This window comes from Calonectris borealis, chromosome 1 (assembly GCF_964195595.1).
Source record: "Calonectris borealis chromosome 1, bCalBor7.hap1.2, whole genome shotgun sequence".
NCBI classification, from domain to species: Eukaryota; Metazoa; Chordata; class Aves; order Procellariiformes; family Procellariidae; genus Calonectris; species Calonectris borealis.
In genome coordinates this window covers 174,137,407-174,164,262 of record NC_134312.1, presented here as the reverse complement: position 1 = coordinate 174,164,262, position 26,856 = coordinate 174,137,407, and the positions used below count along the sequence as shown (strand labels likewise).

General features: G+C 39.0%; 1 protein-coding gene across 1 annotated transcript in view; it reads left to right on the top strand.

Moving 5' to 3' along the window:
- Positions 1–26,856, top strand: part of LMO7 (LIM domain 7) — a 126,381-nt gene that overhangs the window by 80,799 nt on the left and 18,726 nt on the right. Inside the window, exons 5-21 of the mRNA XM_075138915.1 lie at positions 1,136–1,166; positions 1,575–1,688; positions 2,177–2,375; positions 3,514–3,766; positions 4,884–5,174; positions 5,450–5,650; positions 6,119–6,835; positions 8,356–8,385; positions 10,678–10,795; positions 11,979–12,121; positions 13,452–13,893; positions 14,665–14,991; positions 17,932–18,046; positions 22,094–22,255; positions 23,620–23,804; positions 24,468–24,528; positions 25,766–25,807. Coding sequence (XP_074995016.1) covers positions 1,136–1,166; positions 1,575–1,688; positions 2,177–2,375; positions 3,514–3,766; positions 4,884–5,174; positions 5,450–5,650; positions 6,119–6,835; positions 8,356–8,385; positions 10,678–10,795; positions 11,979–12,121; positions 13,452–13,893; positions 14,665–14,991; positions 17,932–18,046; positions 22,094–22,255; positions 23,620–23,804; positions 24,468–24,528; positions 25,766–25,807 — 3,431 coding nt within the window. The remainder of the gene's footprint in view (positions 1–1,135; positions 1,167–1,574; positions 1,689–2,176; positions 2,376–3,513; positions 3,767–4,883; positions 5,175–5,449; positions 5,651–6,118; positions 6,836–8,355; positions 8,386–10,677; positions 10,796–11,978; positions 12,122–13,451; positions 13,894–14,664; positions 14,992–17,931; positions 18,047–22,093; positions 22,256–23,619; positions 23,805–24,467; positions 24,529–25,765; positions 25,808–26,856) is intronic.

Genomic DNA, 26,856 nt, shown 5'->3' with positions numbered 1-26,856 from the left:
ACCTTTTCCCTGCAAGCTTTGACTAGCTTGCTCCTAGTCGGCCGGACGCAGGCTGAGAGCCCCGATCCATCGCTGGCCTGACCTGTTAGGGGGCTCTGTGCAGGTCTTTCTGCCGCCGGGTGTTAATTCACGGTGGTTTTTTTTGGTTTGAACCCCCTCACCGTGCTGTGTGTGAAGCTTGCTGCTGAGCCACCCCAAACCAACAGTGCGTGGGGCAGCCGAAAAGTCGTTTCGGTGTATTTAAGCCCTTTGCCCTTCCGTGGCTGCTGGCCGCGCGGGCGGGCGTGCCGTGCCGTGCCGTGCCGCGCAGCTGCTGCCTGCTGCAGGCCAGCCCTGAGCGTGTACCCCTCAGGGCTGAGTCTGCGGCACCCCGCGTTTGGGAGGCTCCTATCCAAAAAGTTTCTTCTTCTTGCTCTTAAAATGAGTAGGAGGAGAAGAAGGACCACTGTGAGCGTGTGTTGGTGCACTTCCGAGGTGTGCCACAGATTGGATATATATATTAAAAAAGTTTACTAATGTTGGTGATTGCGTGTTTGGTTAATTTTTTTTGAGAAACATGTATCTTGCTTCAAAGCAAACCAAACCCCTCCTTCCAGCCCTGCAACGTCTCTCTCCAGATGTCCCAGTTCCAGTTGCTCATTTTTTGTCTGAAAAATTCTCTTTAGGCTGAAGCGTTCTCTGTGTCTGAGGAAAATATTTTGGAAAATATAATACGAACAGGAAAAAAAGTAACAATTGAATCTGCTTTCATATGGAACTGAAGATCTTCCTGGCCAATAGAGGCTATGTTTCCAAAAGTCATTAGCTTGTTTTCCACTTCTATTGTGTTGGTAACTAAAAACCTTAGCTAATTAAAAAAGCCTAGAGCCTTTCTGAGTTCTTCTCAAATCAGAAACTATAATAGATCAGCTAGTTTCTTGCTTTATATGCAATGGTTGAAATAAATAGTACGGAGTTATGCCTATGAATTCAAAGCGAATTGCTTTTTATTTCTTTTGGAACAATCATAGTTGCATATTTTAGCCTCTAATTGGGCTTGAAACCTTTTAAATCTCAAATAATAATTAAATTTTAAGTCAGAGATTTAAAAAGTTTTTGTTTTGTTTTGTTTTTCTCATTCCCTGCCCTACTTCAGACCGGAGGAGACCAACAGAAGAGTGAAAAACGTAAGATACGCTTACTTCAATGCTTTCTGAAACCATTTCACACTAATTCTGATTAAATATTTTTAAGACATTTCTGTTTATGGTGCTATCATGTTTACCTTATTCTTCAGCTTTTCATTTATCCAATGCAAATTAGTGCCATTTTACAATGATCTCTACGCAGCTTACTTTCCCAAATAAATGTCATAATTAGAAACAGTACTTTTATCTGGTTACTTGAGATAGATGAGATGCATCGTAACACTCTTTAATTGGTTTTGGTGGAGATCCTAGCTAATGCTGTAGACAAGATTTCACACTTCATTGTAGAAAACATCTCTAACAGCATGTTGAGATGCTTTTATACTGGTACGTGGTTTGAAAGGAAAGAATTAAATTTATATTTGAGTTTTGTTTGTTTGTTTTTAGGTTTTGATTACACTATACTGGCTTGGGAGAAAAGCTCAAAGTAACCCTCATTATAATGGTCCATACCTCAATCTTAAAGCATTTGAGAAGTTATTAGGGCAAGCATTGACTAAGGTAAGGAGTCCAAGAAGAATAGTAAACATATAGCCTGAATTTTATAGTTTGCTATACATTGCAGCATCAACTCTAAACAATCTCTTAGGGGTTTAATTTTATTCTTCGTTTGGAGAACTTGGTCATTTGTTTTGCTTTTTTTGCTTGCTATCAAAGTCCATGTGAAAGGAATGATTTTTAGCTTTCACTAAAGTTCTTCTGCTACCCATATAATAATGGAATTCAGAATCCACCTGCTCTTACTGATGTGGCAGATTGTGAAAAGCCTTGTCTTGATTGCCTTTAGCCAAGATAAGAGAAATTTAAGACCTTGTGTTGAATCTCCTATCCAAGCTTTTGTATATGTCGTTTTTAGGGGTTTGCAGTAGTCTTTGGTAAAGTCCATTTGTGCACTCAAAATGCATTTTAAAAATTTTTGAGCAAAAACTCACAAGTAGCACTTGCACCTTGTATTATTGCAAAAGACCTTTCAAAACTTACTCTCATAGGCACTGGAAGAGTCCAGCCACCTGAACAGAAGTGGCAGGGATAGTGGGTACGGTGATATTTGGTACGTTGACCGGGGAGAGCCTTTTTCGTCTTCTGCTAGCCATAAAAGAGACGATTCCTTTGATAGCTTGGACTCTCTTGGTTCAAGATCCTCCACAAGCTTTTCATCAGATATAACCTTGAAAGGTGGCAGTGAAGGTATGTTTCTTCCTCTTTCAAATCTTTTGTTGACATATGTCTTATGAGTGTGAGAGAAGACAATGTACTTCGGGTGCCCAGTACATAAATTGGCTTGAAAAGCAGCTCTGGTTTTGCAACTGCCGCAGTTGCATTTTGCTTAAGCAAATACTGACCTTTAACTGTTGGTAGAAACAAAGCAATGCACACATGAATTTTCCTAGGGAGGGTTGCTCTCACAGCCACATTAAGGGGGGGGGGGGGGTGGTGGGGGTATTTTCCCATAGTTCAGGAAGGGAAATTGCTAGAATTCAGATCCTGAGGTGATCACCTAAAATGCAACAGCTGCAAAAGTCTCCTGCCTTGTTCCTCAAGGATATATCAAACCTCTATGTCTTCACTCCATTTGTGAATATTCAATATGCAATAGTTTCTTTCTCGCCTAGGTTAAAAACTGAATAGTGGTTGTTACTTTTGATAGTTTGTCATGGAAAGAAAGGTAACAAGAAGAAAGTTTGTGACATTGGATCCCTGCACTTGTACTCTAACCTGTGTTTCTCTCCCAGTTTTAAAATTCAATACAAACTTGTAGTCTAACTTAAAGTTATAAAAATTGTGAGCTTTTGGATTTTATTCCATGGGGATAACATACAATCATTGGGCCGAGGCCACATGGAGCGTTTCTGACCTGAGCAAAGCAACATGTAGCCATGCTACACATCTGACGTACCCTGGGCTTCTATTGGGCGTTAATCTGGTGAGATGAGCATGTTGCTATACTGTTTGCTGGTAACTTGGTTTTGTTAGTAAATTTGAGTGGCAAGTATGTTTTTAATTAAAAACTTGTGTGCTGTTCTATGTCTTCAATCTAGAGGTTAGCACTTTGTTTCCTGCAGGGAGCGGTGATAGTGAAAGAATGGAACAAATGCAGCGGGGGCATGCAAACCAAACTCAGCTTAATGGACCTTATCGCAGCTTTGGCACAAACTTCTAAAAATACCTCTCCTGCTGTCCTGTCAGTAGCTCAGCAAGTTTGCAGCCGAAACATCTTGAATGTGGAGTTAAATTGATTTTAGAACGTTTTGGTGCAAGTTCTAGCTAGAAGCTTGTGTCTAAAGAATAATGTTTGTGCCTTCCCTTTTCTCCCCTTTCTTCTAAGGTTGCGACAGTGACACAGACTTGGAACTGCCTTTCAAAATGCATGACTCCCATAAAGATGACAGGTCTTACCGTAGGATTTCTGTGATTGAACCAAAACCTACCGCTGACTTCAATCGCTTCTTACCCAACAAAAACAAGCAGGTGTCGTATGTGCCGGCGCCCTTAAGGAAGAAGAGGACAGAGAAGAATGAGGACAACAGGAGGAGCTGGGCAAGTCCCGTCTTCACCGAGTCAGATGGAACATTTTCAAGGTACTGGTGTGCGGTCTTAGTAAAGGAGTCTTTGATTTAGGACCTTTTAAATAAATGATTTCTTTATTAGTTAAAGAAAAGCTGCTGTTGCTGCAATACGAAGTAAAGTATTTGAGTTTCCATATTTTAACGGGGGGGATGTTTTGGTGTGGTTGTGTGGTTGGTTTTCTGTTTCGGTTTTATTTTTTCACTTTGTTCCACATAACTAGTTTTCTGGTGTTTGAGTAATGTTTTGAGGCTGGTCAGACTCCAGACAGAGGGGATTTAAATGGTCGTAAATGCACGTTCACGAGAGCTAGACCTACAGTTTCAGTTAATCATTAAAGCCTTCCAAAATACGGTGACAAATTTTGGTTGTCCGGCTTCTTGGTGTGTACAGATGAGATTAGTGGGCAGTTCTTGGGTTTCATCATTGCCTTCGTGACTTCACTGTCTTCATTCTGTTCCTGTTTTGGTCAACCTCAGTGGACGTGAAAGGAATCCTGTAGCTTCCTGCCAAAATAGCAGAGCCGAGTGTGGGCTCACAAATCCAGCTTCCCTCCAGATGATCTATGAGTATGACAGTGGCTCTGATTCAGAAGCTGAAAGAAGGCTGCCCGACGTGGTCATGGATGACTTAGCAAAACGTAGATTTCTAGTCAAAAAGAGCCCTGTAAGCTCTGCTGCACCTGGACATCATTTCGTGTTGCGCAATGACTCTCCTAAATCTTGCTCACAAGAAAGTTATCCAGCTGGTCCACTAGCTGCAATGCTTGAACCACTGAGGTCAGAGATACTAATCCAAGATCCAGTAACTATTGTATTACCCAAATTGCAGTCCATAAATAACTCCATAAAGTTAGTCTTCTAACTGGCATTTTAACACAGATGATAATGCGTTATGCCTTTTCTGTCAAACTTCATGTTTTTGTCGGAGGCGATAGGATGCTGATATAACCCTTTAACTTTTTTTTTTTTTTTTAATATATATTATTATTTCTGGTGCTGCAGTGATGGAATTGAGAACTAATTTGCTTCATTCACGAGGTTGAACTTCTGAGCCAAAAAGCATGTCTTTTTGCATTCTTTATGTCAAGTTGCTCCTAAAATATCTTAACTGATTGGGTATTTTGAACAGTAACCAGAGGAGGCAGAGGCAGTTGGATACTAAAGAGGAAAACAAACCAAGCGTTAACATTCCTTCAGAATTATCTGGGTATTTTGATGAGGACGAGGAAGAAGAAATAGGCATCCCAAACATTGAAAAAGATGATCTCTATTTTCGCAAGCTAAGTTCTTCAGCGGCAAATACAGTGGTTGCTTTTGACAAATTTCTTCCTAAGTTTTGGACTCCAGAAGAAGAATTGCTATGGAAAAAAATCAGGAAATCCTCTTTCAAACCCTGGTATAAAGAGATTCAAGGGTTCAGGTGCGTTTTCATGCATGTCCCTGTTTCTCTCCTGTGTGCAAATCTTACAAATAAAGTGTAGTTGTATGACTTTATTTTTATTTTTCTTTTTTATTGCCAGTGTAGCAGTAGGACATGTTTCTTCTTTTTTTCTTTTTTTTTTTTTTTTTTGAGAAAATAATTGAAATATTATTTCCATTACATTGTTGCACTGTTGCTACGGTGCATTTTACTCAATGAGTACACTTCGTGTTTTTTTCTCTTTTCCTCTGCTTGTTCTTTGTGCTGCTGCACAGTAGAAAGAAATCAGATTCTGAGGATGAGGAATTTGCTTACAAACAAAGCTCTGCCATTGTTGCTAATCAACCAAGACCAAGTTTTGACTGGAACAGCAGTTGCAGAAGGGATCAGAGCTATAAGCCAACTGCTGAATATATGGGAAGCTCATTGTCACAGATTGCAGAAGGAAAAATCTTGGAGGCTTCTGATCGGCCCAGGTTGATATCACTGCATGAGCTGTACTCTTGCTGCATCAAAAAGAAGTGGCTGGATATGCAACAGCTAAATGAAATTAAACCATGTCCTGTGATGTCACGCTTTTTTTGGTTATTACTATTTTGTTGTTTTGTTTTTTGTTTTGTTTTGTTTTTTTTAAATGTAGCCGTAAGTTGCAGGTTTTCTGAAACATGTAAATGCAAAAGCGTGACATGTTGTATAGGGTTACTGGCTTTATGTGTGAGCATGTAAGCGTGCTGTTTCTGAGCAGGTTAGTATCCTGTGATACCTTTACGTTGGTTGACGTGTGTTGTGCTACGGTTAGTGGTGGTGAATGCCAAGCGGCGTAGTTGTACTACTCGCGATACTGTAAGTCTAAACCAAATGTATATCACGATACATTGTGATCTGCTTGTCTCTTGCTAGTTAATGATATTTTTACTTCCCTCCTTTTGTTTTATATGCTTCAGTCAGTTTTCGTTACTTCAGGCCCTGCAAAAATACTCTGACTACTTGTCTTCTGAAACGAAGACCAAAATTGATCCTACTTCTGGCCCTAGGCTCATAAAATGTAGAAAGAATATTTCCTTTGTACCAGGATGCAAGCAAGGAGATGCGGAAAATGGGTATCTGTATCCAGATTTAGAAAACGATGACTTGTTTGTTCGGAAAACTGGGGCTTTCCATGTGAATCAAGTTGTTCTCCAAGACCCCCGGTATTTAAAAAAATTCTCTGAGCAGGAGCCTCCCCTAGAGGGTGAGATAATTCTGCAACCCAGAGAGGGCCAACCTGTGATTCCAGATTTGGAAAAGGACGACATGATTTTCCGTAAAATCCTCTCTCAGAAAAAAGAGGTGCCTTTATCGGGCGCTCCAGACAAGTATCACCCGGCACTCTTTCCTGATCCGTGGAGTCTTCCGGAGGAGATCCGGTCCAAATTTCTATGTTTACTTGAAAAAAACACGACACCAGAGGAAAAAAAGAGCAACGGCAGAGTGCTGTCACCATCTTCCCGCCATAAGAAGGATGATATGCTGACGCGTAAGATTGAATCTTGGAAGGTGGGAAGCAACGTCCAGCCAGTAAATTTCATCCCGGGTCCATGCAGTGAAGAAGACTGGAAGAAGTGGGAAGCGATCAGGGAGGCCAGCAAAGTTAGACATAAGAAACGGCAGATGGTGGAGAGGTCAGGTTGTGCCCTGCACGGATTGCGCTTGAGTGCAGTTGAACCCTTTCCATTCAGAAAAGCATCGTCTTGTGCTGAACCATTTGTAGAGTGCCAATCTGCTATTTGTTCGTGGCGTCCTGGAAAACCTTTTTATTTGCTTTGAATAGAAGCTCATGACTGCAATACCATATTTTCAACAAAAAAATTACAATGTTTTCTAGTTTTAGGCTGCTATTTTAAAGAAAATATGTTATCATTCCTTCAGGCTCAAAGTTCTACATAAGTTTCTTTGCATGGTTGAACATGAATAGTGATTATTCAAAAGACTGTGGAGGCTAGGAATATTTTTTTTTCCCCAATATAATTGGTAAAAACATTTCTGAAACACAGGAATGCTTTAACAACAAATTCTGGAAGTGGGCGTTCTGATATTCTTGCTTGCACCTAAGTTTGAAAATGCTTGTAAACTGTCCTGCCACAGTTTTGAGATGGTTAGATGAGGTGAAAAAAAAAATTAATGTTGTTTTGTCCGCCCAAAGTCACGGTGCATGCAAGGTGTATGTCCATGTAATATTAAATTCCACTGTGACATATTTTATTCTGCCAGTATTTTCCCCCTGCTTTCATACAGTCCTGATTAATACTTTCCCCTAATCCTTTCCTGGTATACTCAAAATTTCTCTTCTCTGACTGAATATTGTTTTTAACTACTTCCTAGCTCTCCTTTGGATTTTGTACTTAATGAAGGGGAGAGCGAGATTTCGAATGTTTCCTTAGCTCTGAAAATACGGCATTGCAAGTTGCAGTTCTCCCAGCTGTGCATCATTACTTTGTGACTAAGACACTTCCATGTTTCAATGGATACTTTGATGTTGCTGCATTTAATTTTTAAGCTTAATACTGTTAACAGAGTGCAAGCTTCACTGAGGAATATTTCTGAAGTGCTTGAAAATATTTCACGTTTTAAGAATTCATTCAAAAGAATAAAATACTCATATTCAAGAATACTAAAAATCCTCTTGAATCACACTGGATGAATTTGGTTCTCCACTTAATGTGCTAGACTTCTATATATGGCCTTTTATTCTTATCCATTCCAAGTATTACTTTAATTTAGTATCAGAGATGATTGAAGTAACAAGAAAACAGCCTCTGTAAGCTAGGCTTCTTGTTGGGACTCAAGTTAATTTTCATTTCTTGAAATGAGTATCTTTTGAGCATCATGCTGTTCAGCAGCACTGGAATAAGTGATGCGGAATTAATACAGGGCTCTATTCGTGCAGTATCGCTAAATCGGAAGCATTGGAAACTTGCAGGCAGCCTTGTTCTGTCAGTTTTCTGCCCATCTTAAACATCATGCAAGTCCTGATGTCTTTTTTGACTAGTGTCGGATCTCTGATGTGCTATTCCGTGCTGGCTGGTCCTCATGCTTTCAGTTTCCCCTTCACTTCGTGAGAGTGCTGGTGTACTGGTGGTGTTAATGTTGTTATGAATATCAAGACACTGAATCTTTTCTTCTTTGGTTTCTGATTTCTCAGACTGTTTCAAAAGCTTTCTGATGAGCAAGGGTAAGTTTTATAAAAGCTTGAAAGATCATAATGCTATTTTTGCCTCTTTAAATTTTCATGCATGCACAGTAGCTAAAAACCCATGCTGGAAACAACTTGTGCATGCTGCTTTGTTGTTCTGTGCTTGAGCAATTTACGTAACAAATGTAAGAGGCTAGAAGCTATGCGCCTGGCAAAAGTTCTCTCTGGCGTCTAGGGTATCCGTGTTATGGTTATCAGGCAGTTTGAAAATCAGCTCTAATATTTTATTCCTGCTGAAGTGAAGTCCTTGGAGTTCTGTATTTAAATTAGGCTTTAAAACATTCAGAAGTGTAAAGGAAGATTAGCAGATATTTTATTTTGAAGGCTGTACAGCTAGAATTTGAAAATAATTAACGACATGGTATTTATTGTGGGATTGGTGAATGTTCTGTGGTTATTTTATATACTCCAGATTATTGAATCCTCAGTGGTAAACTTACTGGTTAGTGCCATGTGAATTTAGGTGTTGTTTACGATGTACTTTGACTCAAAGAGAAATATTTTTCCACTTACTGTGTGATGGCATGTTAAGTATTTGGTTATGCATGGTGTTCCAATTTTTTTTTTTAAATGTACATTTATTTATTTACTTACTTATTTTTACCCTGAGGCAAAACCTGGTAAATGACTAAACACTTCCAGGAGAGGCAAGAAATGTTTCAGAAGAAGTTGATGTTAGGGGAGGGAGACTCGGAAGGCTCAAGTCACTAGTTAGATTTTGAAGTTGAGACTAGAATTGAAACTAAAATCCTGTTCCTCGTACTTAGGATATATTGTATTTAGGTCTAGTTTTTCCTATTTTGTTGCAGGCAGGTATAGAAACTCAAGAGAAAGAAAAGGAAACCCTAGTCATGTAAGTTTTCTTGAACTCATCTGGAACAATTTTGATACTTGTGTACAGTTCGGTTACCCAAAACTACATACGATACAACTTAACCATAAGAAAAATGAGGAAAAGAACTGTACAAGAAAAGAGTTTCTGCAATAGTGACCAGGAGATTTTTGCTAAATTTGGCATTCTTCCCATTCAGAAAATAGACAAGCAAACAAGTATGATGAGTTAATGCCCCAGCCTTTATTTCTAGAGGCCAAAGTCTTATGTTACCAGTGAAAGAGAGTTGGGCCTCTTGGGAGGAAGTGAGAGAGTCTGGTTTGTTAGTTCAGAGCTCTCTCGGTATGTAACAGATTAGAGCAAGGCCCTGTGCTGAATCAGTTTTGGTTTTAACCTGGTTTTCCCTCGTATCAGAGAAGTGCCACATTTTCAAGACCTGTTAGAACCTGGTTGCACCCCTCCGTCATTCAGATTTTGTTCGGATAAATGCAAACAAGAGTATTTTTGAAAAATAAAACTAAAATCCAGAAGCCTAGCTTTCCTTTTATATTACAGCATTGAACCTTACGGTGAAACACTTGCATTTTGCTTAGTGTCTCAGAGGCTTGTGGTCGGCTCTGAGCAGGAGTCTTGTCCTATGCCTAAATTAAAAGTCCTGTTATGTTTATCACTGCAGCGTGAAAGATTAAAGGAAAAAATAGCATTGGGGAGAGGGGGAAAAAAGCATGAAAGGTGAGCTTTGAGGAATTTAGATTAAAGGGAACTAGTGAGTAGGAGTTCATGTAGCTGTGTTGAAGAAATTAGTGAGAAGATGGCTGTGTTAGCCATTCCGTCTCGGATGGAAGGCATCGGGAGGCTTGGGGAAGAGTAACGTAGGCTAGCGGGTCCCATGACATGCATGAACTGAGCATTTAGCAGTGAATGAGTTCTATCTTCTAGAAACGAGCATCAATAACTGACTTGATTTTGTGATTAGCCTAAGGAAGGAAAGAACAGGAAGTGATTCTGGGGCTGTTACTGAAGAGAAGAAGTGAAGGGATGGGAATTTGGACTCGTGGAGGGGGGACGCCTTTTAGGTCAAAGAAAGGAGTAAGGTCAAAAAAGAGAGTAACAAGTTTAAACAGAAGTAGCAGGCGGGTACGAGGAGCTCAATGTGAATGATCCGCGTGGAGCTGCCACAGAGCTGCTTATTCCCTTAACCTGGTTTTATTTGCTCAAATATGCCACTACTGACTTGAGTGCTGGCACTAAAGCATGTCCCAGCCTTGCTCGTTCAGCTGCCCGTGTGTTTCCTGCTCTATTCGGAATAACACTCAAGAGCGCTCAGTTGTACTAATATAAATACATCTCTCTCTCTCTCTTTCTCTCTGGAAGGTTTCGCTTGCATAAATGATGGCTAAGACGTGATAAAGCCGAGTACTCTTTTTTTTTTTTCCTAGGAGTAAATCTTTGAATGATGTCAGCGCAGAGGAGCTGCAGTCATTGCGCAAAATCCGTTACGAAGAGCTGCAAAGGATAAAAGAACAGTTACAAGAACAAGATCTAAAGTGGCAAGAAGTAAGTTCTCCTTTTCACCCCTCCTCACGTGTCCTGCTGAAGGGCTGGGTGCCACCTACCTTCAGTGTCCCTAGAAAACAGGCTTTGGCATGTGTGCAGCAATTTATGGGGCTGTCTTCTAAAACGATCCATCTCGTGGAACTACTAGTGGTTTTGGCGATGTCTGTTTAATGCAGAACCAAAATTATTTTAAATATCATCATAAGTACCTGATTAATGCTTCAGGATAAGACTTGTATGTATTGTAATAAAGCCTCCAGGCTTGATTTCTGTGGACATAAAGAAAAGTTAGGGTACAGCTTCATGTATTATCTGAAATTTGTGAATACTTTTTTTGTGAAACGATTGGAATGTCCGAGTATTTGATCCTTTGGGAGAAGGGAGGGAAATAACGTTAACTTGTGCAAATTCTTGAGGCTCCTATCCCCTAATAATTCTGTCTTAAATCCCGCTTGTAAACTGATGTGGTAGCTTTGCACAGCATCATAAGGGTATCTGAAGACCTTTTCTTTTTTATTAAAATCTCTGCTTGATAATGATTACCAACAAGAAGCTGAAATTAAGAACAGAGCACCAAGCAAGAAGTTCATAGTTGTTTGTTTAATGCATCTCAGCCATCTCAGTTCTAATATTCAGTACTTCTCTTAACTCAGCTCTGGTATTTCATGGAGAATATTGCCAATTCACATTGTGGTTTTACAGAAATGAAGAAAATATAGAAGTATATGTTTTCAATTTAGAATTTAAGGCATGTTTATTCTCAAGCTAACGTATCAGTCTAACATAGTAGTGATTTGGAAAACAAATATCCCAAACCCCAAAGCCTACAACAAAGACATACAGATGGCATTTGCATTAGTTTTCAACTATGTGTCACTGAGTGAATGAATTTTATTCTAGAATAAAATTGAAAATGTTAAGTGGGGAAAAAAAGAGCAAAATATGTACTTTTCCACTTGTAGTTCAGTAATTACAATTGTTAATTTTAACAGGCAGTGAGCCTGTAACCCTAACTGAAATATGAGAACCCCTTTATCATTTAGAGGGAAGGTGCATGAAAATGTGTTTGCGATGCAGACATGCAAATAAAATCGGGGCAGTAGGCAGTATGTAATGAGATGCCTCTGTAGATTTACGAAGTCTTGAGAAAATCTGATTGTATACGTTCATGATATTCTTATAGGATCTAGCAAAATGGAAGAATCGTAGGAAGAGCTTCACTTCCGAATTGCAAAAGAAAAAGGAAGAGAGAGAAGAAATAGAAAGGAGAGCCTCTGAGGTGTCTGAAAGGAGTACCAAGTCACTGAAAGAAATGCAGCAGGAGAGGTAATGACCCTAATGGGAGTATTATGTTGAAGAACTTAAATCTGAGCATTTTTATTCCCTTGAATTCTTGAGCAGCTTTTACTGGCAAGTTGCAATTGATTCTTCAGAGATCTCGAAATTTTAGTTGCAAATTATAGTGTAGAAATCTAGGCAATTGAAGGGCAGAATATGGTCTGCTAATGCATTGTTTTCACAGAACGTTAAACAGCTTTGCTCTATAAATGTTGTTTTACTCTGCTATCCATAAATAAATGTATTGAGAAGTCAGTATTTGCATCCACTTTAAAGAGGTTAAAACAATAGTGTTGAACTGGATAATTGCCTTTTTTATTCTTGGATCAGCTTAACTATTTCTCTTTCCTCTACCACTGCATTTGCTATTCTTTTAGCCACTGTGGATAAATATAGCCAGAATTTTAATGTATATCAAGTAAACTTTTACTTGATTTCCCTTCTATCCCCAATTGTTCCTCTGGGTATTTACAGAACAAGATTCTTTCTGAAGAGTAAGAAGTGTAAACTGAGTAGCACAGTACCATTTCTACTGGTGACAGGGGTTTTTTGTTTGGTTGGTTTGGTGGTATGTTTTGTTTGTTTGGTTTGTTTGTTTGTTTGTTTTTTTAAATGCATGTATGACTGAGATGAAGGGAATATGCACATGGCATGTATTCATAAAAGAAATTTAAATAAGTCTTAAAACAATGTTTTGAGTTTCTGTATTTTTTTACTTATTTGTGAGGACAAAAATTAGTCTCTTGAATAAAAATACAGATGCTAATTGTATTGAATGTCCACTATCATCAGAATCTTAAAAATGATGTGATAAAGATTATCTCTGTAGTGGTTGTTCTTTTATGACAAAGCAATGAACAGTAGAAAAAAAAATATCCGAACTTCAGGACACCATCTTATTTTGTTACCTAAAGTTCAATATAGCGTTTTCATAGAGCAGAGACATCAGCAGAGCTGTACAGTTCAGGCAGTGTTATAGGACTACCTTCTTCCCATTCTTTCCTCAATAAAATCTGAATTTCTGAGGATATGTAACTTGAATAGCTCTATCATTTTCTGTCATGGTGGAAGCCTGATACTGTGACAGTAGTATGCGTGAGTGTTATGGGAGTGTTGAAATGGGGAGGAAAGGGAAGAAGGTAGATCTAAAAATATATGAAAATACTAATATTTTTAAAGTATGCCATTCGTTTTTATATAGTGGAGATGTGTTTCTCGGTTTGCGCTCTGCCTTGAACATTCAGTACTCGAAAGACTTAGGGCCCGTCTGTTTGTCAGGTCACTTTGTCTGGTATTTTAACACGCTCTGTCCCCATAGGGAGGACAGAGATCAAGACTCTTACGGGCAGCGAAAACATGAACGCAGATGGACATATTCACTGAATGACGATGTGTTTAGTGAAGAAAAACCACCTTCCACACGGTCAGCAGCAAAAGATTACCTTTTGGAAGAAGATACCTCCTACAGCACTAAGGACAGCAAAAGCGCATATGCCGCACAACCGCGCAAGGAGAACCTGCCGGAGAGCTCGGCCGCTCGTGAAGCTCCTGCTCCGCCAAAGAGCCTGGCAGAGGAGCAGAGCTCGGCTCTTTTGTCTACCCGCTACGCGGTGAATGCTCAAACTGGGTCAGCTCAGGTTTCAGCTTCTGTCCCGAGAAGTTACCAGAAAACCGATACCTCTAGGTTAACATCTGTGGTTACACCAAGACCTTTTGGTGTCCACTCAAGAGGAATCTCGTCACTTCCACGGTCGTTCACGGTAAAATTCCACTTCGTTCCTGAAGTTTGTAGATGTTGGGGTCTTGGATACCTGGGGGAACAGTAGAGTTTTAATATTCATTGTTTTTTAAAAAAAGTCTGCTGTTTGATGAAGGCTGTACTAATAGAGCAGGCAATTCCGTCGTGGCTTTAGATGTTTACTCATGTTTCTGTACTTAAAGGCACTCCTAGAAATAAGGCTGATAAATACGTTTGGTAGAATAATCTTTTTATTACTTGTAGTAAGTCTCCTTAGTGCTCCTTATCAAAAAACCTGCCTTTGTCGGATGTAATTGTCTGAAGTTAACATAATTAAGTGTTAAAGACAAATTTTTCAGGTGATATAAGTTTCGTCTGCTCTGCTGACTTTGTTGAAATTGAAATTTTATGCCAGCCTAAAATTTGCCTGCTCAGTAAAGCACTGAAACACAGAAACTTACTTTTTTTTTTTCCCCCCTCTCCCGATTACTATGTCGATTTTCATAGCTTTCTCCTAAATCCCTATTTGTCTCAACTTAAAAAATGGTAAGAATGCAAATCATTTTAAGCAGACGATTTTAAAAAGCTTATCTTAAAACGTCTGGACTATTTATTCTGCCGGCACTTCAAGAGAAAAAAATACGTTGCTTTTTAAAGCGGGTAATTAGTAACGGGTGCAGTAACGAGAGTTTGCATGAAAGGGAGAGTTTTTTTTGTTAAATATTTAGATTGCTGAAAGATTAGGGACTTTTTTTTAAAGCACATATTTACCAAACTATCATTTTTGTCCTAGATGGATGATACCCAGAAATACAATGGAGAAGTAGAAAAAGCTAAAAGAACTCAAACTTTGTTCACTAGCAGTTCGTTTTCACAACCGGACTCTGCACACCCTCTCTCCGCTAGTGCATTCAGAAGCAGAGGTGAGGAGGAGGAAGAGGAAAAAGAAGGTGTTCAGTCAACACCTCCTCCTAGTTTGGCATTACCTGTAAAATCCCAAGACCAAGATGCGGGAAGCAGTATTCTTAAACCAGAATATTGCTCTCCTCCTGATTCTCTTTCACTTGCATCTTCTGCAGAAAATGTGAGTGTGCCGGAGCCTGAAGGTTCAAAATCCCTGGTAAGTATGGAAATAATGTGATTCCTTAGTGTAACTGAATGCTACAGTAAAAGTAAAAGAAAAAATAAATAAAATTATATCTCATGCAAGTATTTTTTGGTAGTAAGAAAACAACTGGGAGAACTACTATTTCCTTTGATTTAATTCAGGGGAAAGAGAATATTTGGAAAGAAAATAATTGGTTCTTTTGCTGCATTTTCCCCTACCCTTTTTATGTCCTGTGCTTAATTTTATTTCTCATTCTAATTCAAAATAGTTACTCTAAATATTGTTTGATGCTTGCAAAGTTGTTGTTATTCTCCAAATTAGCACATTGTGCGCACAGTCAGGTATGTCAGTTAGGTGAATGCTCTGAGCTGCTGTAGCATTCATTTGCACTTTTAAGCTGGTGGTGGAAAATAAAGATCAGCTTTTCAAAGGCGAGCCTTAAACATTAGTATCATACTATCCTTTTTTCCATCTGTTGTGGCTTGAGCCCCACCTTTTTTTTTAAATAGTTATTTACTAGAAATTAATCTAATTAATGTTCACATTAATGAATTTTAAAGCAAATCACCATCTCTCTGTGTATGTGCTTAGGCAGGAGTTGGGTCTTTCAGTGTTTTTTTGGAATATGTATCTTCAAGTGCTGTTTCCTCCAACTGATTGCATGTTTCACATGTAAAAAATGACCAGCAATAGCTTTAATTGTCGATACCTTTCCGTAATACCTAATGATGCGGTTCATACCCCTTGACAGATTAGAGATGAATACTTTGCATTCCTGATGCTGCTGTAAACGTTTATTCTGCCGGTTGCTTGAGTGACGATCATAAGACCTTGGATACTGATTTATGACATCACTTCCCACACCAGCTTTTCATAAATTCAGTCACTTTGAACCATTCTTCTTCCTAATCACTTGTGGAAAAGGAACACATTTCATTTTAATACTCCCGATACCCCTTGGCCATTGCAATGAAATTATCATGATTTTTTGAAACTGTGATTTTTGTATAAGGAAAGAGATCATGATCATTTTTTTTCTGTGTTGTAGCAAAAACAAGCAGAGAAATTGCTGTTCTAATCAGTGAAAACATAGATTAGATTTGGGTTCTTAGTATCACTTTAAGCAAGCCAAGTGAGAACAAAATGTACTAGGTCCATATTTTTTTTCCTGTTATTAGTCACAAGATTATAAATTGTTCTCCTTGCAAATGAGTAATGTGGGTTTTTTAAATAAAAAATTTAAAAAATTTTAAAAAAGGCTTGTGTTGTGCCTCAAACAAGCTATAGCTTAAGGAATGCAAGTTCCATTTGGCATGTTTGTAAATCATTACCAGAGTTGAGAGATTGATATAGTTCACCAGTCATCAGGGCAATAACACCAGGTTTGTGGAGTACTAAGTGTTTTGGAGACAACCTGTCCAAATGATGAAGTTCAGTGTACAAGTCGCGTTACTCCTCTGACAAGAGGTAGGTTTGAAGAAGAGCCGGGTTGGGATGGTGGAAATAAAAATAACACCACCAGTAATTTCCAAGAACACACTTAAATTCCAAAGCTTTATATGTGTTCTAGCCCAGTGTGCTAACCTGTCTATTAGTAGACTCACTTTTAATGTGCTGTTACTCACTTAAGGACGTGGGTTGTATGGGAGCATTTGCAAGCTAGTAGCTGTGTTTTGAAGAAAGGGCTTAATTTCTACCCTGGGCTGTAACGGGGAATTCGGAATAACGGAATATTCCTGTAACACGAGGCGAAACCTCAGGATGTTGCCTTGCAATGTTGTTGTCTTCTGCACCCAGCGCTCGGGCACTGCTGAAGCCTCCTCTGGCTGCATCCTGCCCGGAGACTGGCTAACACATCTGCTTGGGCAACGCTCCCTGCAGCTGCCTGTTGTATCCTACCAACATCGGAACTCTGGGGGATTGGCTTCGATACCTAGACTTCTAAATATTTTAAGTTAGGGAAAATGAATCCCACCCTTCAGGAAAGCTGGTTCGCTAGGCAACTAAAATGTAGGTGTACACTTAGTACACCAAATTTAGTCCACATGCGGGGGTCTCCTCCATGCACGCGTTGCTGGAGTGTATCTATTTTAACAGTGTTTGAAAGAAGAAGTCTGTAACTTTCTTTTTTCCTTTTATAACAATATCAGTTCCATGACAATGGAGTGAATAACATTCATTTGGGTATTTTAATTGTTTTTTAGTGAGTTCACATTAAAATGTTAATGTATGCAACACATGTTCATAATATAGTGTGGGACTGAAAGCAAGTGTTCCAAAATGTTTTCCCAATCAAATATTTCTGTAGTTTAAAATGGTAATGTTAGGTTTTGCTTCTGATTTTGAATGGAAGATCTGGGTTCTAGCTAATTCTGGGTTCAGCTTTATTATCTAAGGCCTCCACTACAAAATCCATAGCAAGCTAGTAGTATTTCACACAAAATTAAAAAGATGATTGTTCACCCAAGTAAACCCAGTTGCAGCATTGAGCCTAAAGGAAATTGATGATGCCCAACTGTAGGATGTGCAAGAAAAAAAAAAGATTAATTACTGTTATCTAGCTTTTTCACATCTCTGTTTGACTGATGCTCTCTCAGGAGGCAGTTCATTCCACAAATTCATAAGACTATACGTGAAGACCCATTTAGGGGTTTAGTTTCCTCAAATTTCTTACATTTTGTATCATTGTGTTACACAACATTTAAAGTAAGAGAAATGCACAGCTAAATATATGTGTAGAGAAAATATAAATGTAAACAGAAAACATACCTGTTTGAATAAAAAACAAATGAGTTAGTTAACTGACTTCAATACTGTTTCCTTTGTCTATGATACTAATAATAGATGATTAAAGTGCACATTGTGAGCAGCCTCACTTATTTAGAGGGTAAACTTTCCCTCATTTAGATTCCTGTGATACCAGATACTGTAGTGTCATGTTTTATTTTTCAGGAACAGTACAGTGAAATGAGAATCAGTATAAACCAGAGACCTGGCCACAGTCGCAGCTTTGGGTTTACAATAAATTGGAGTTCTTCAGGGACCTTTGTACAGACAGTTGAAGAAGGTAAATGTGTATTAACTGCACAAATTTTTGTTCTTATGTTTAGTTTGCAGAGGCTTCTAAATAAAGGCATTTGCTGTTAAGAATGCTGCATATATTTTAAAAAATCAGGTGGAGAACTGGAAAATCAATATTTAGTTTGCTAATGTATTTCTGTGAATCTTCTTGAAACGGGTTGAATTTAGAAATACTAGAAACGTATTTTTCTAATCAAGGACATTTCTATAACCATTGAAAAGGCATAAACGTGATTACTAAAACATCACCAAACCCCTTACAGAACAGTAATAAGGGGCACATACAGACTTCTAATATCCAGATTGTTCCTTTCAGCTAAATTTAAAAGATTTCACTTCATATGGTTTGTAAACACATGCAGAGGAAACTTAGTTATGAGTTAGTATTTTTATTTCAATTGTCCCTTTCTTGTTGAATTTTGGAGACAGTTAATATTTTTAAGCAGTTGCTTAAACTTCTAAATTAATTTCCCAGTGCATTTTTTTTCAGATGTGTTAATACTGAGGAAGAGCAAACATGTTTGAATGAAACATACATAAAGTTTATTTCTAAGCTTTAGTAGTCTTCTGCAGAGAACAAGCTCAGTTTTCTTAATTTAAAAAAATGCAACAAAACACAACAAAAAAACCCAAGCAAATCACATGTAATGCTTGTTTTCTGAACAGTGATCTTTCCCATTGCTTGAATAGTACTTGAGGAATATTGAATTGTGCCCTTTCTTCTAGCTAACACAAGATCATCCTGAGAAAGGAGAAATAACTGGAAACTTCTCATTTAGTTAGCCCTTCATTATGCTTTCCAGAGAGGGAAAAAAAATACCATTTAACAGTACTTACTGAGCAGCCTTGATTTCCACACCCCCCCACACATTTCAAATTCAGTTTTTAGACCTCTCTTCACTAGAGCTGGGTACTTCTTATAATTAGATTGTAACCGTTATTCTTCATGCAAAGCGAATATTAACTTTCCATTTGCTTTTCCTGCTGCTAGGTTTCTGGTTTAATTTTGTACTTGGAGGCAGAGGACTGTCTCTTTGCACTGCCAGCTGTAAATGAGAAACCTGGGGGTAGTGAATGTTCTTGCTGGTCATTCTCAAAGGTCCACATAGACTCTATCCCCAACTCTGTAGGCAAGGAGAAAATGAAGGCCTTGTGGCTGCTATCTTTCTTACCATTCTCACAAGGAAGGGCGCAAAGTACAAAGTTTGAATGGAGAATGGACTGTATCTTGGTATTCTTGTTTATAGCATGTGTTTTAACATCTTTTTTTCAACAACTGACTCATGTTGTATCCTTATTCAAAAGCTGTAGCTTCCTTTAAAGTAAAGAAGGATGAAAGAGGTGGACAGCCTGTTGAAAGAGTAAGATGTGCTTTCAGCTGGGCACTTCTGAATGTTGCATTTCCTATTTTTAAGGATAAGTCATAGGATAATTCAGGTTGGAAGGGACCTTGGAAAATCACATAGAGCAAACCTCTGCTCAAAAAAGTGTTGAGACTGAATTCAGACCAGGTTGCCTAAGGCCTTACCCAGGTGGGTTTGAGACCCTCCAAGGATAGAAACTGCACAGCCTCTCTGGGCATTGCATAATTATCCTCTCGGAGAAAATTTTCCCCGCATATCCAGTCAGACCGACCTTTGTCTCAGTTTATAACCACTGTGCTGTATGGCTCCTGCTGTATGGCTCCTGCAATTTCAAAAAAGAGCAGGCTTTCCCTTCTCAGTGACCTCCTGGTAGGTATTGGGGGGGACTGCTGTTGGGTCCCAGCCTCTCTTCTCCAGGCTGAGCAAGCCCATAACCCACAAGGCCAGTCCTCCAGCCCTGACCATCCCAGTGGCCTCCCATGAACCTTGCTCCAGTTTATTGATGTTTCTCTTACAGTGGGACACCAAAACTGAACACAGTATTGTCGATGTGGCATAACAAGTACTGAGTGAATGGGATAGTCGCTTCCCTTGATCTGCTGGTCATGCTAGTATTCATACAGCCCCACCACTGCCAGGCTCCCCCCAGCCCTGCTCTCCAGCTCATCAGCCCTCAGCCTGTACCATCACTGGGGTTCGTCCATCCCAGGAGCAGGACTCTGCATTTGCCCTTGTTGAATCTCAGGTTCCTGCTCTGAATGGCAGCCCTGCCCTCCAGCGTATCAGCCACCCTTCTCCCTTTTGGCGTGGTTTGCAAATTTGATGAGGGTATGTTTCACCTCCTCCTCCTGGTTATTGGTGAACATGTTAGAGAGGACAGGTCCCAGGATACGTCCCTGGGGAGCTCCATTTGTAACCAGCCTCCAGGCTGAGTATGAACCATTAACCGCTACCCATAGAGCCTGACAATCCAGCCGGTTTTTCACCCATCTGGTCGTTCTGCCCTGTAGACAGTACCGTCCCAACTTTGATACCAGGATACTGTGGAAGATCATGTCAAGAACCTTATTAAAGACAAGGTGGATGGTATCTACTACTCTCCCTTCATCCACAGATCTAGTCATTTCATCATTGAAGACAACCAGGTTGATCAAGCGTGATTTAGGCTTGGCAAATCCATACCAACTGTTCCCAGTCACCTTTTTCTCTTTTGTGAGACCAGAAATAGCTTCCAGGAAGACTTTCTCTGATTGCCTTGACGAACTTGTCTTCCTAACTAGCTATATGATTCTCTTCAGGTGATAACCTGCATTTATTTTTTTACTACTTACAAATGACTCTTTATTCTACATAAGCTTTTCCTTCAAAACATGGTAGGTAGTTGGTGTTTTTTAGTGAACTATGATGGATCACTGTTTGGTGCAGTATTAGAAAACATAACATTTCTTCATTTCATAACTTCCTGGGGAGCCAGGAATATTAAAAACTATTTGAATCCTTAGCAGATGATCCAGACTTCTAGCAGCATTTTGCTAGTGAGTCAGAAGAAAGTCAGGATGAACCATACGGTGTCTAAATTCTTCTGTCGTGCCTGTCCACATTTGTTTGTGATAATGTAATATAGCATTGTTCTTAGTATATTTTAAACATGATGTGTGGACTTCACTACTTAATTTGGAAAACGCTTCCATTGTGTAGTTCAAATTTGTTTTATTTTATTACTGTGAGGATTTATTGTGCAATCTTTAGCTACATTTTCACTTAGCTTTTCCATTTTATATTCTGCTAAAGGAATAATTGTTAATGGAAGAACCATTCAGATGTAATTAATAAAATCTTATTTAGGCAAGTCTGAGTTTCTCAGCTCATCCATTTTCTGAATTAAATAGAAAAAAGTTTATTAACTGGTCCTGTATGCTCTCTGTCCTTAGGCTAGTGAGATCACTTGCCAATGTTTAGGAGTAGATGAAAAAGAGTATAAAGTGCAGCCTGTCTTGCAAAGTATCAGTAGAATTCAAAGTCCAAGCTGCAATAAAATTTGCTCTTAATGGGCAGAGTAAGTAGAATCCAGAGAAGTCTAATGGGACAGCACCCAGCAATATCTTGAGCCCAATTACCAGTGAATTCAGAGCTAACAAACTTTTTTAGCAACGCAATAAAGCAGCATGTTCGTGTCAGTAGAGCCCAGAAAATGTAAATAAGAATATGAGAAAGCCAGCTTGTACTGGAATTAATAAAGTGGAGGCTGAGTTTTTTTGGCAAATAAGAGGATTACCCAAACATTGGCTGAATTTTAGCTAATCATTGGCTACAGACACTGTGGTGCTGCCTCTCTCTCACTGTCGCAGATTATAAAGGTGAGTTAGTGAAGGCAAGAGTGGGCCCAGAGGTTGTGCATTAAATGGTCTAGACAGAATGTGAACGCTTGCAAGTCCAAAAGACTGATGTTCTTGTCCTTTTCATAAGTTGCAAATTGAAACACTGCTTTGATGTTAACTGAGTTTACTGACCTTATATTACAATGTAGTAGATTTTTTGAAGACTTTCTGAATATCCACCAATAAGCATTTCTTTGAATGATTTCCCCCGCCCCGCCCCCCAATCACAACTGTGGTAAAAAGATAATTGTGAATGGAGACATAATTTTATTTTTCTTCTGTTTTCTGCAGGTAGCCCTGCAGCACTTTGTCAGCTGCATGTAGATGATGAGATCATTGCTATTAACGGCACAAAGGTGTCACGTATGGACTATAGTCACTGGGAAGAAGCCATCGGCAGAGCACTAGAAACTGGAAACCTGGTCATGGATGTCAGACGATACGGAAAGAATGGTGAGTTGTTTCATTGGGTAGATACAGTATGCTCTGTAAGGCAAATAAGCTTTGTCTCTGCTGTACCTGACAGCTGACAGTCCTTATTACCCTTACAGTAGTAATATGTATCTAAGCTAAGTAGTTTGCTAGCGTGTCTGTTGCATTTTAACACAACTTGGCTTTTTTTAACTACTTGTGCATTAGAAATGTCTTGACAAGTCTGCAAAGCATTGAACTACTGACCCCTCTCTTGTGCTCTGGCCTGTTTCTGAGAGGATGCACAGGTAAAAAAGTGTGCAACCACCACACAAGGGAATATATCATTTTCTTTCCTGCCATACCACAAAAACGAAGAGGGGCTGTTCTCTAGAGGATAGTAATTTTTAGAGCCTCTTTCCCTCAATCAACAGCTCCCTTTCTTCAGGGAAGGAGGATCCTGTGTTCTTTTCTTCAGGGAGTGTTTCAGGTGGTATATGAGCATGTGGGTGATGCAGCACCTCTGTACTATGATTTTGGCCATTGACCCAAATATTGTGATGCTGTAATCTCTCCAGAATGGTACTACCCATTCTGGCTAGTGAGGGTTTCCATCCTGGCTGAAGGCCTTGTAGCATCTCTAGACTTGCCATGGGTTTAATCAGGATACCCTTTCAAAGTCCCAAAAGAATTTTTCCAGAGTTGGAAGTGTGACTAGTGACTTCTTTCACAGTATAAATACAAAACATTCTTTTAGAAGCTACATAGAATAAGTTACCAGCAAGTGGGGAAAAAAATAGTGAGGTAAGGAAGAGACAAGAAACAAATCACAACTTCTACAGGGCCAAATGAAGAGTGAGATTAGTGGAGAAAAACTCGTTGAATAAATTTTAGGTAGTGGGAGGGGAGAAATGATGGACTCTGAGAGAAGATTATAATTTGTCTTCGCCTCATCAGTTTTGCTAGGTTGGTTTAGACTGCCATTTTTTTGCCCTCTGTGCTTTCTGATGAGCACAGACATGAAAGTGACCCTTCCTGGATACTGTATGAGTCAAATTGTACCTTGTGTGAGTAAAGTTGGAAAAATTTTCTCAGTCCTTACTAATGCTAATGAAATAGTTTCCAATGAATACTAATTGGTCTGTAATGTTGAGCTGCTGTAGTCCGTATTAGGAAAACATCTGGTAAACTTTTACCTGGCTTATGACTAACACTTGCATTTTTGGGGAAGGCGGTCTGCTCATAAAAGCCCTTTTTCCTGTCTTCACAAATTCCACCTGATTTGTGTCTGTCTCTCTTCTGTTATGTGCTTTTTTGTGTTATTTTAATGTGTTTTCACTAACTCTTGTTCTGTTCTTTGACATTACTGTCTACCTTAATTTCTTGATCCTCCACATACCAAAAAGACTGGGGCAAAGACCAGCCTTCCCTGCCACATGTAAGGCATAAAATCCTCAATCTCACCAGTATGGCTACCAACATTATAGGTACATCTGAAAATAAATGGATTGATGCAACTTCTGGAGAACACGTTTCAAATGTTTCCACTATATCAACAAAAAGAGATTTCTCCAGCAGCCTTCCAAGTTCTGTGAGTATGTTTTTGAAGGGTCATGGGATTTGGAGGAAGAAAGTAAAAATGTAATGCCTTGATAGGCGGAGGATGGAGAAAAGATCTTGGAAATCTTACTTTCACTTGTATTGCTTAAGGAACATATAGGATACTGCAAATACGGAGATGTAGCTATGTACTTATTAAGGTAAATAAGATGTTTTAAAGACTTGCTACTGTCCGTTTATGAGTGAACACTGCTAAGTGATAAGTATTATAATATTTGCAGACTATGTTTTAACTAAAATGTATAGGGTGTTTATTCTTTAGAAGAGACTTCTACCCTGATTATTAGTGTAAATGAAAGTTGCAGCCCCAAAGAACAAGGGTATACTTGCTTTCAAATTACTTGCAAATAACTCCCTGCCTGCCAAGGAGCTGAAAAAGGAAGATCTGTGCTTCTGGCATTTTCTGATAGTTTCTATTTCAGCCACCAATTCACAGCTGGTTATTGATCCCCTCAAATGGCTGCAGTCATTTTATCATATAATACACTCAGGAAGTTTTAGATAGTTTTATATCTTTCTGTGGAAAGTGTTCTGAAGTTTTTCATGATATACAGTTCCTGTCAGGGGAGACGTGTAATTGGATAAACTTCCACAAATCTGATGAACCTAAGCCCTTTATTTTGTACTTTTTCAGGATACAGAAACAAAGTTGATAAATGGAATGCAAGGAGATCTTGGCTCTAGCGAACAAAGAGGTAAACTACTGTTGCTTTTCCGTTATTTGTGTGGGTTTGGAACAAGCACAGACACTAAACCTGTAATCGTCACAAGCTTTATACAGTGGGCGAAGCAAGACCTTAATGAACTGAAAGCTAGACAGGTATCACAGAGATCTAGCTGCATCCAAACTGGGTGTAGTTTGCTTCCACGACATGCTAGGCAGCTGGAGAACTGACAACAAAGCAGTGACAACCCCCCAGTCTTGGCGTCTGTGGTTGTAAATTCACTGTGTGGTAGGGGTGAAAGAGAAGGAGAAGGCACACAATTTATTGTAATTGCCACTGAATTGTGTGGAGACTGAATCAGTATGAGTATCAATTTATTTCACTGCCCAGGAAGGGTGTAGAGAGTATTCAATTTTTCTTTTTTTCCTCCTATTTCAGTTGTGAGGTTTTGGGGGTAGTGGTTGTTTTACTATTATTATTTTACTTTTATTCCTGGAGAACGATGTTGATGGTTCTGGTATGAATAATAATTACTTACGATGCTGTGAACAGTGAGAGAAACCAGGTACGTAGACTTCCTAATGCAACAGTAATCCTTAAATGGGAACATTGTATTTCATTTTATCTTGAATGTGCACGGCGATTTATAAAAGAGTTCCCCCAAGAGATCATTTGCCTTCTGGAGGTGCCTTTCTGATGACCTTAAATGGTGATTAGGCTCTTCAATCCAATTTGGCATCTCAGTCGAGGTAGCTTAAATTAGGCAAGGAGAATCTGTGTCCAAGTCTGACACTTGTACGGCTGTTATAGTTGGACATTGTTAGTGATAAAATGAAATACTAATCAGTATATGATGTAACCTACTAAAAACTGTATTTGTTACTCTGAAAGATTAGATTTCCTTTGGGTTTCAGGGGCTTTTTATTTTTCTGAAGTGATGTTGCTGTAGATTGGAGGTATAACAAATGTTTGTTATCCAGTGGTGATAGTCATTTAAAAAAAAAACAAAAGGCAGCACCTCATTGACTTGTTTGTATTCTTTGTATTTTTCAAATAGCATCTGAACCCATTTCTTTGAAAAACTTAAAAAGACGGTCACAATTTTTTGAACAAGGTAAACCAAAGAGCTAACATTTCATGTACTTCCATGAAATTGTTCCTGCTGCACACTCTTCCTAACAAGTCTGGTGCTGGGTACTATACCTCTTCAGAATTGTTTGTTGCAGTTACAACAAAGCAACATAATTAATTTCCCTTCTTTCCCCAGGGTCATCAGGTTATTCTTACAATTCATGGGTCTACCTTTGTGGTAATGGGTCTTTGTGTGTTCTCTTATATCTATAGCTGTTTAGATCTCTTCTATGTTGTTCATACTTTTTTTTCACTGGGTAGGAGTAAGAAGGATAGCACTCTCTGTTCAGGTTTGCTACTACCTACAAAACAAGAATAACGTTGAATATTCCAGCAGAGGCTTAGTGCGGATCTCAGAGCTGTTGATAAAATACTTAACTCTGGATTTGAGTTTATCTTGAGTTGCAGCTCTGTGCTTTCATCTAAATTGGTGGAAAGAGGCAGCTGCTGGCTTTCCACTATGTGGTGATGTCGCAAGATCCCAAGACGACCAATACAAATTTTGAATTGAATATGCTAGCTTTTAAAGGCAAAAAATAAGGCACTCAATTTTGGTTTTGTAGGTTGCTTTTTGGTGTTTTGCATGTCACAACTCACATACTTCCACTAACGTTGTATGTCTAATGCTGTCTTCAGACTATGTATGCCTTGCTGTTTTGCTGTAGCCTGAAAGAGTGAAATTCTGGCCCACTGGAAGTTCAGTGTGAATTTTGCCAATGATTTTAGTGGAGCCAGGACTTTGCCTTCAGTGGTGATGGCTTCTGTTTTTTCCAGAAGTGATACGTGAAATGCCACAGCATAAATCCGTGTTTGTGGTTCTGTTTGCTTTTAAATACTTCTGCTGCATTGTATCTGCAATATGGTGGTATTTTGTTGTTGGTTCGTTTTTTGTTTTATTTTTTTTTTAAAGGCTGGCTATGAAGTTTGGTTTTTACTTTAATAAATTTTATAGCAATATTGAAGTATTTAACTTGTACTTGAGGGGGAGGAGAAGGGCGTATTTCTAGAGTGTATGCTCAGTACAGTTTTGTTCATTTTAAACTTTTGACACTTTAGCTTTACAATGATATGAAAGATTCTTCCTTCTAAACCTGTACAGGCCAGCGTAAGCTTACAGGGGTGAGAGAAGAGAGGAGCAAAGATAGGTGCTGCCTATGCCTCCTTTTAGCATCTCCTGGCACAATTGCAGGAGATCAAGTCTGTTTGCCCTATTGTCACTGTGGCTGT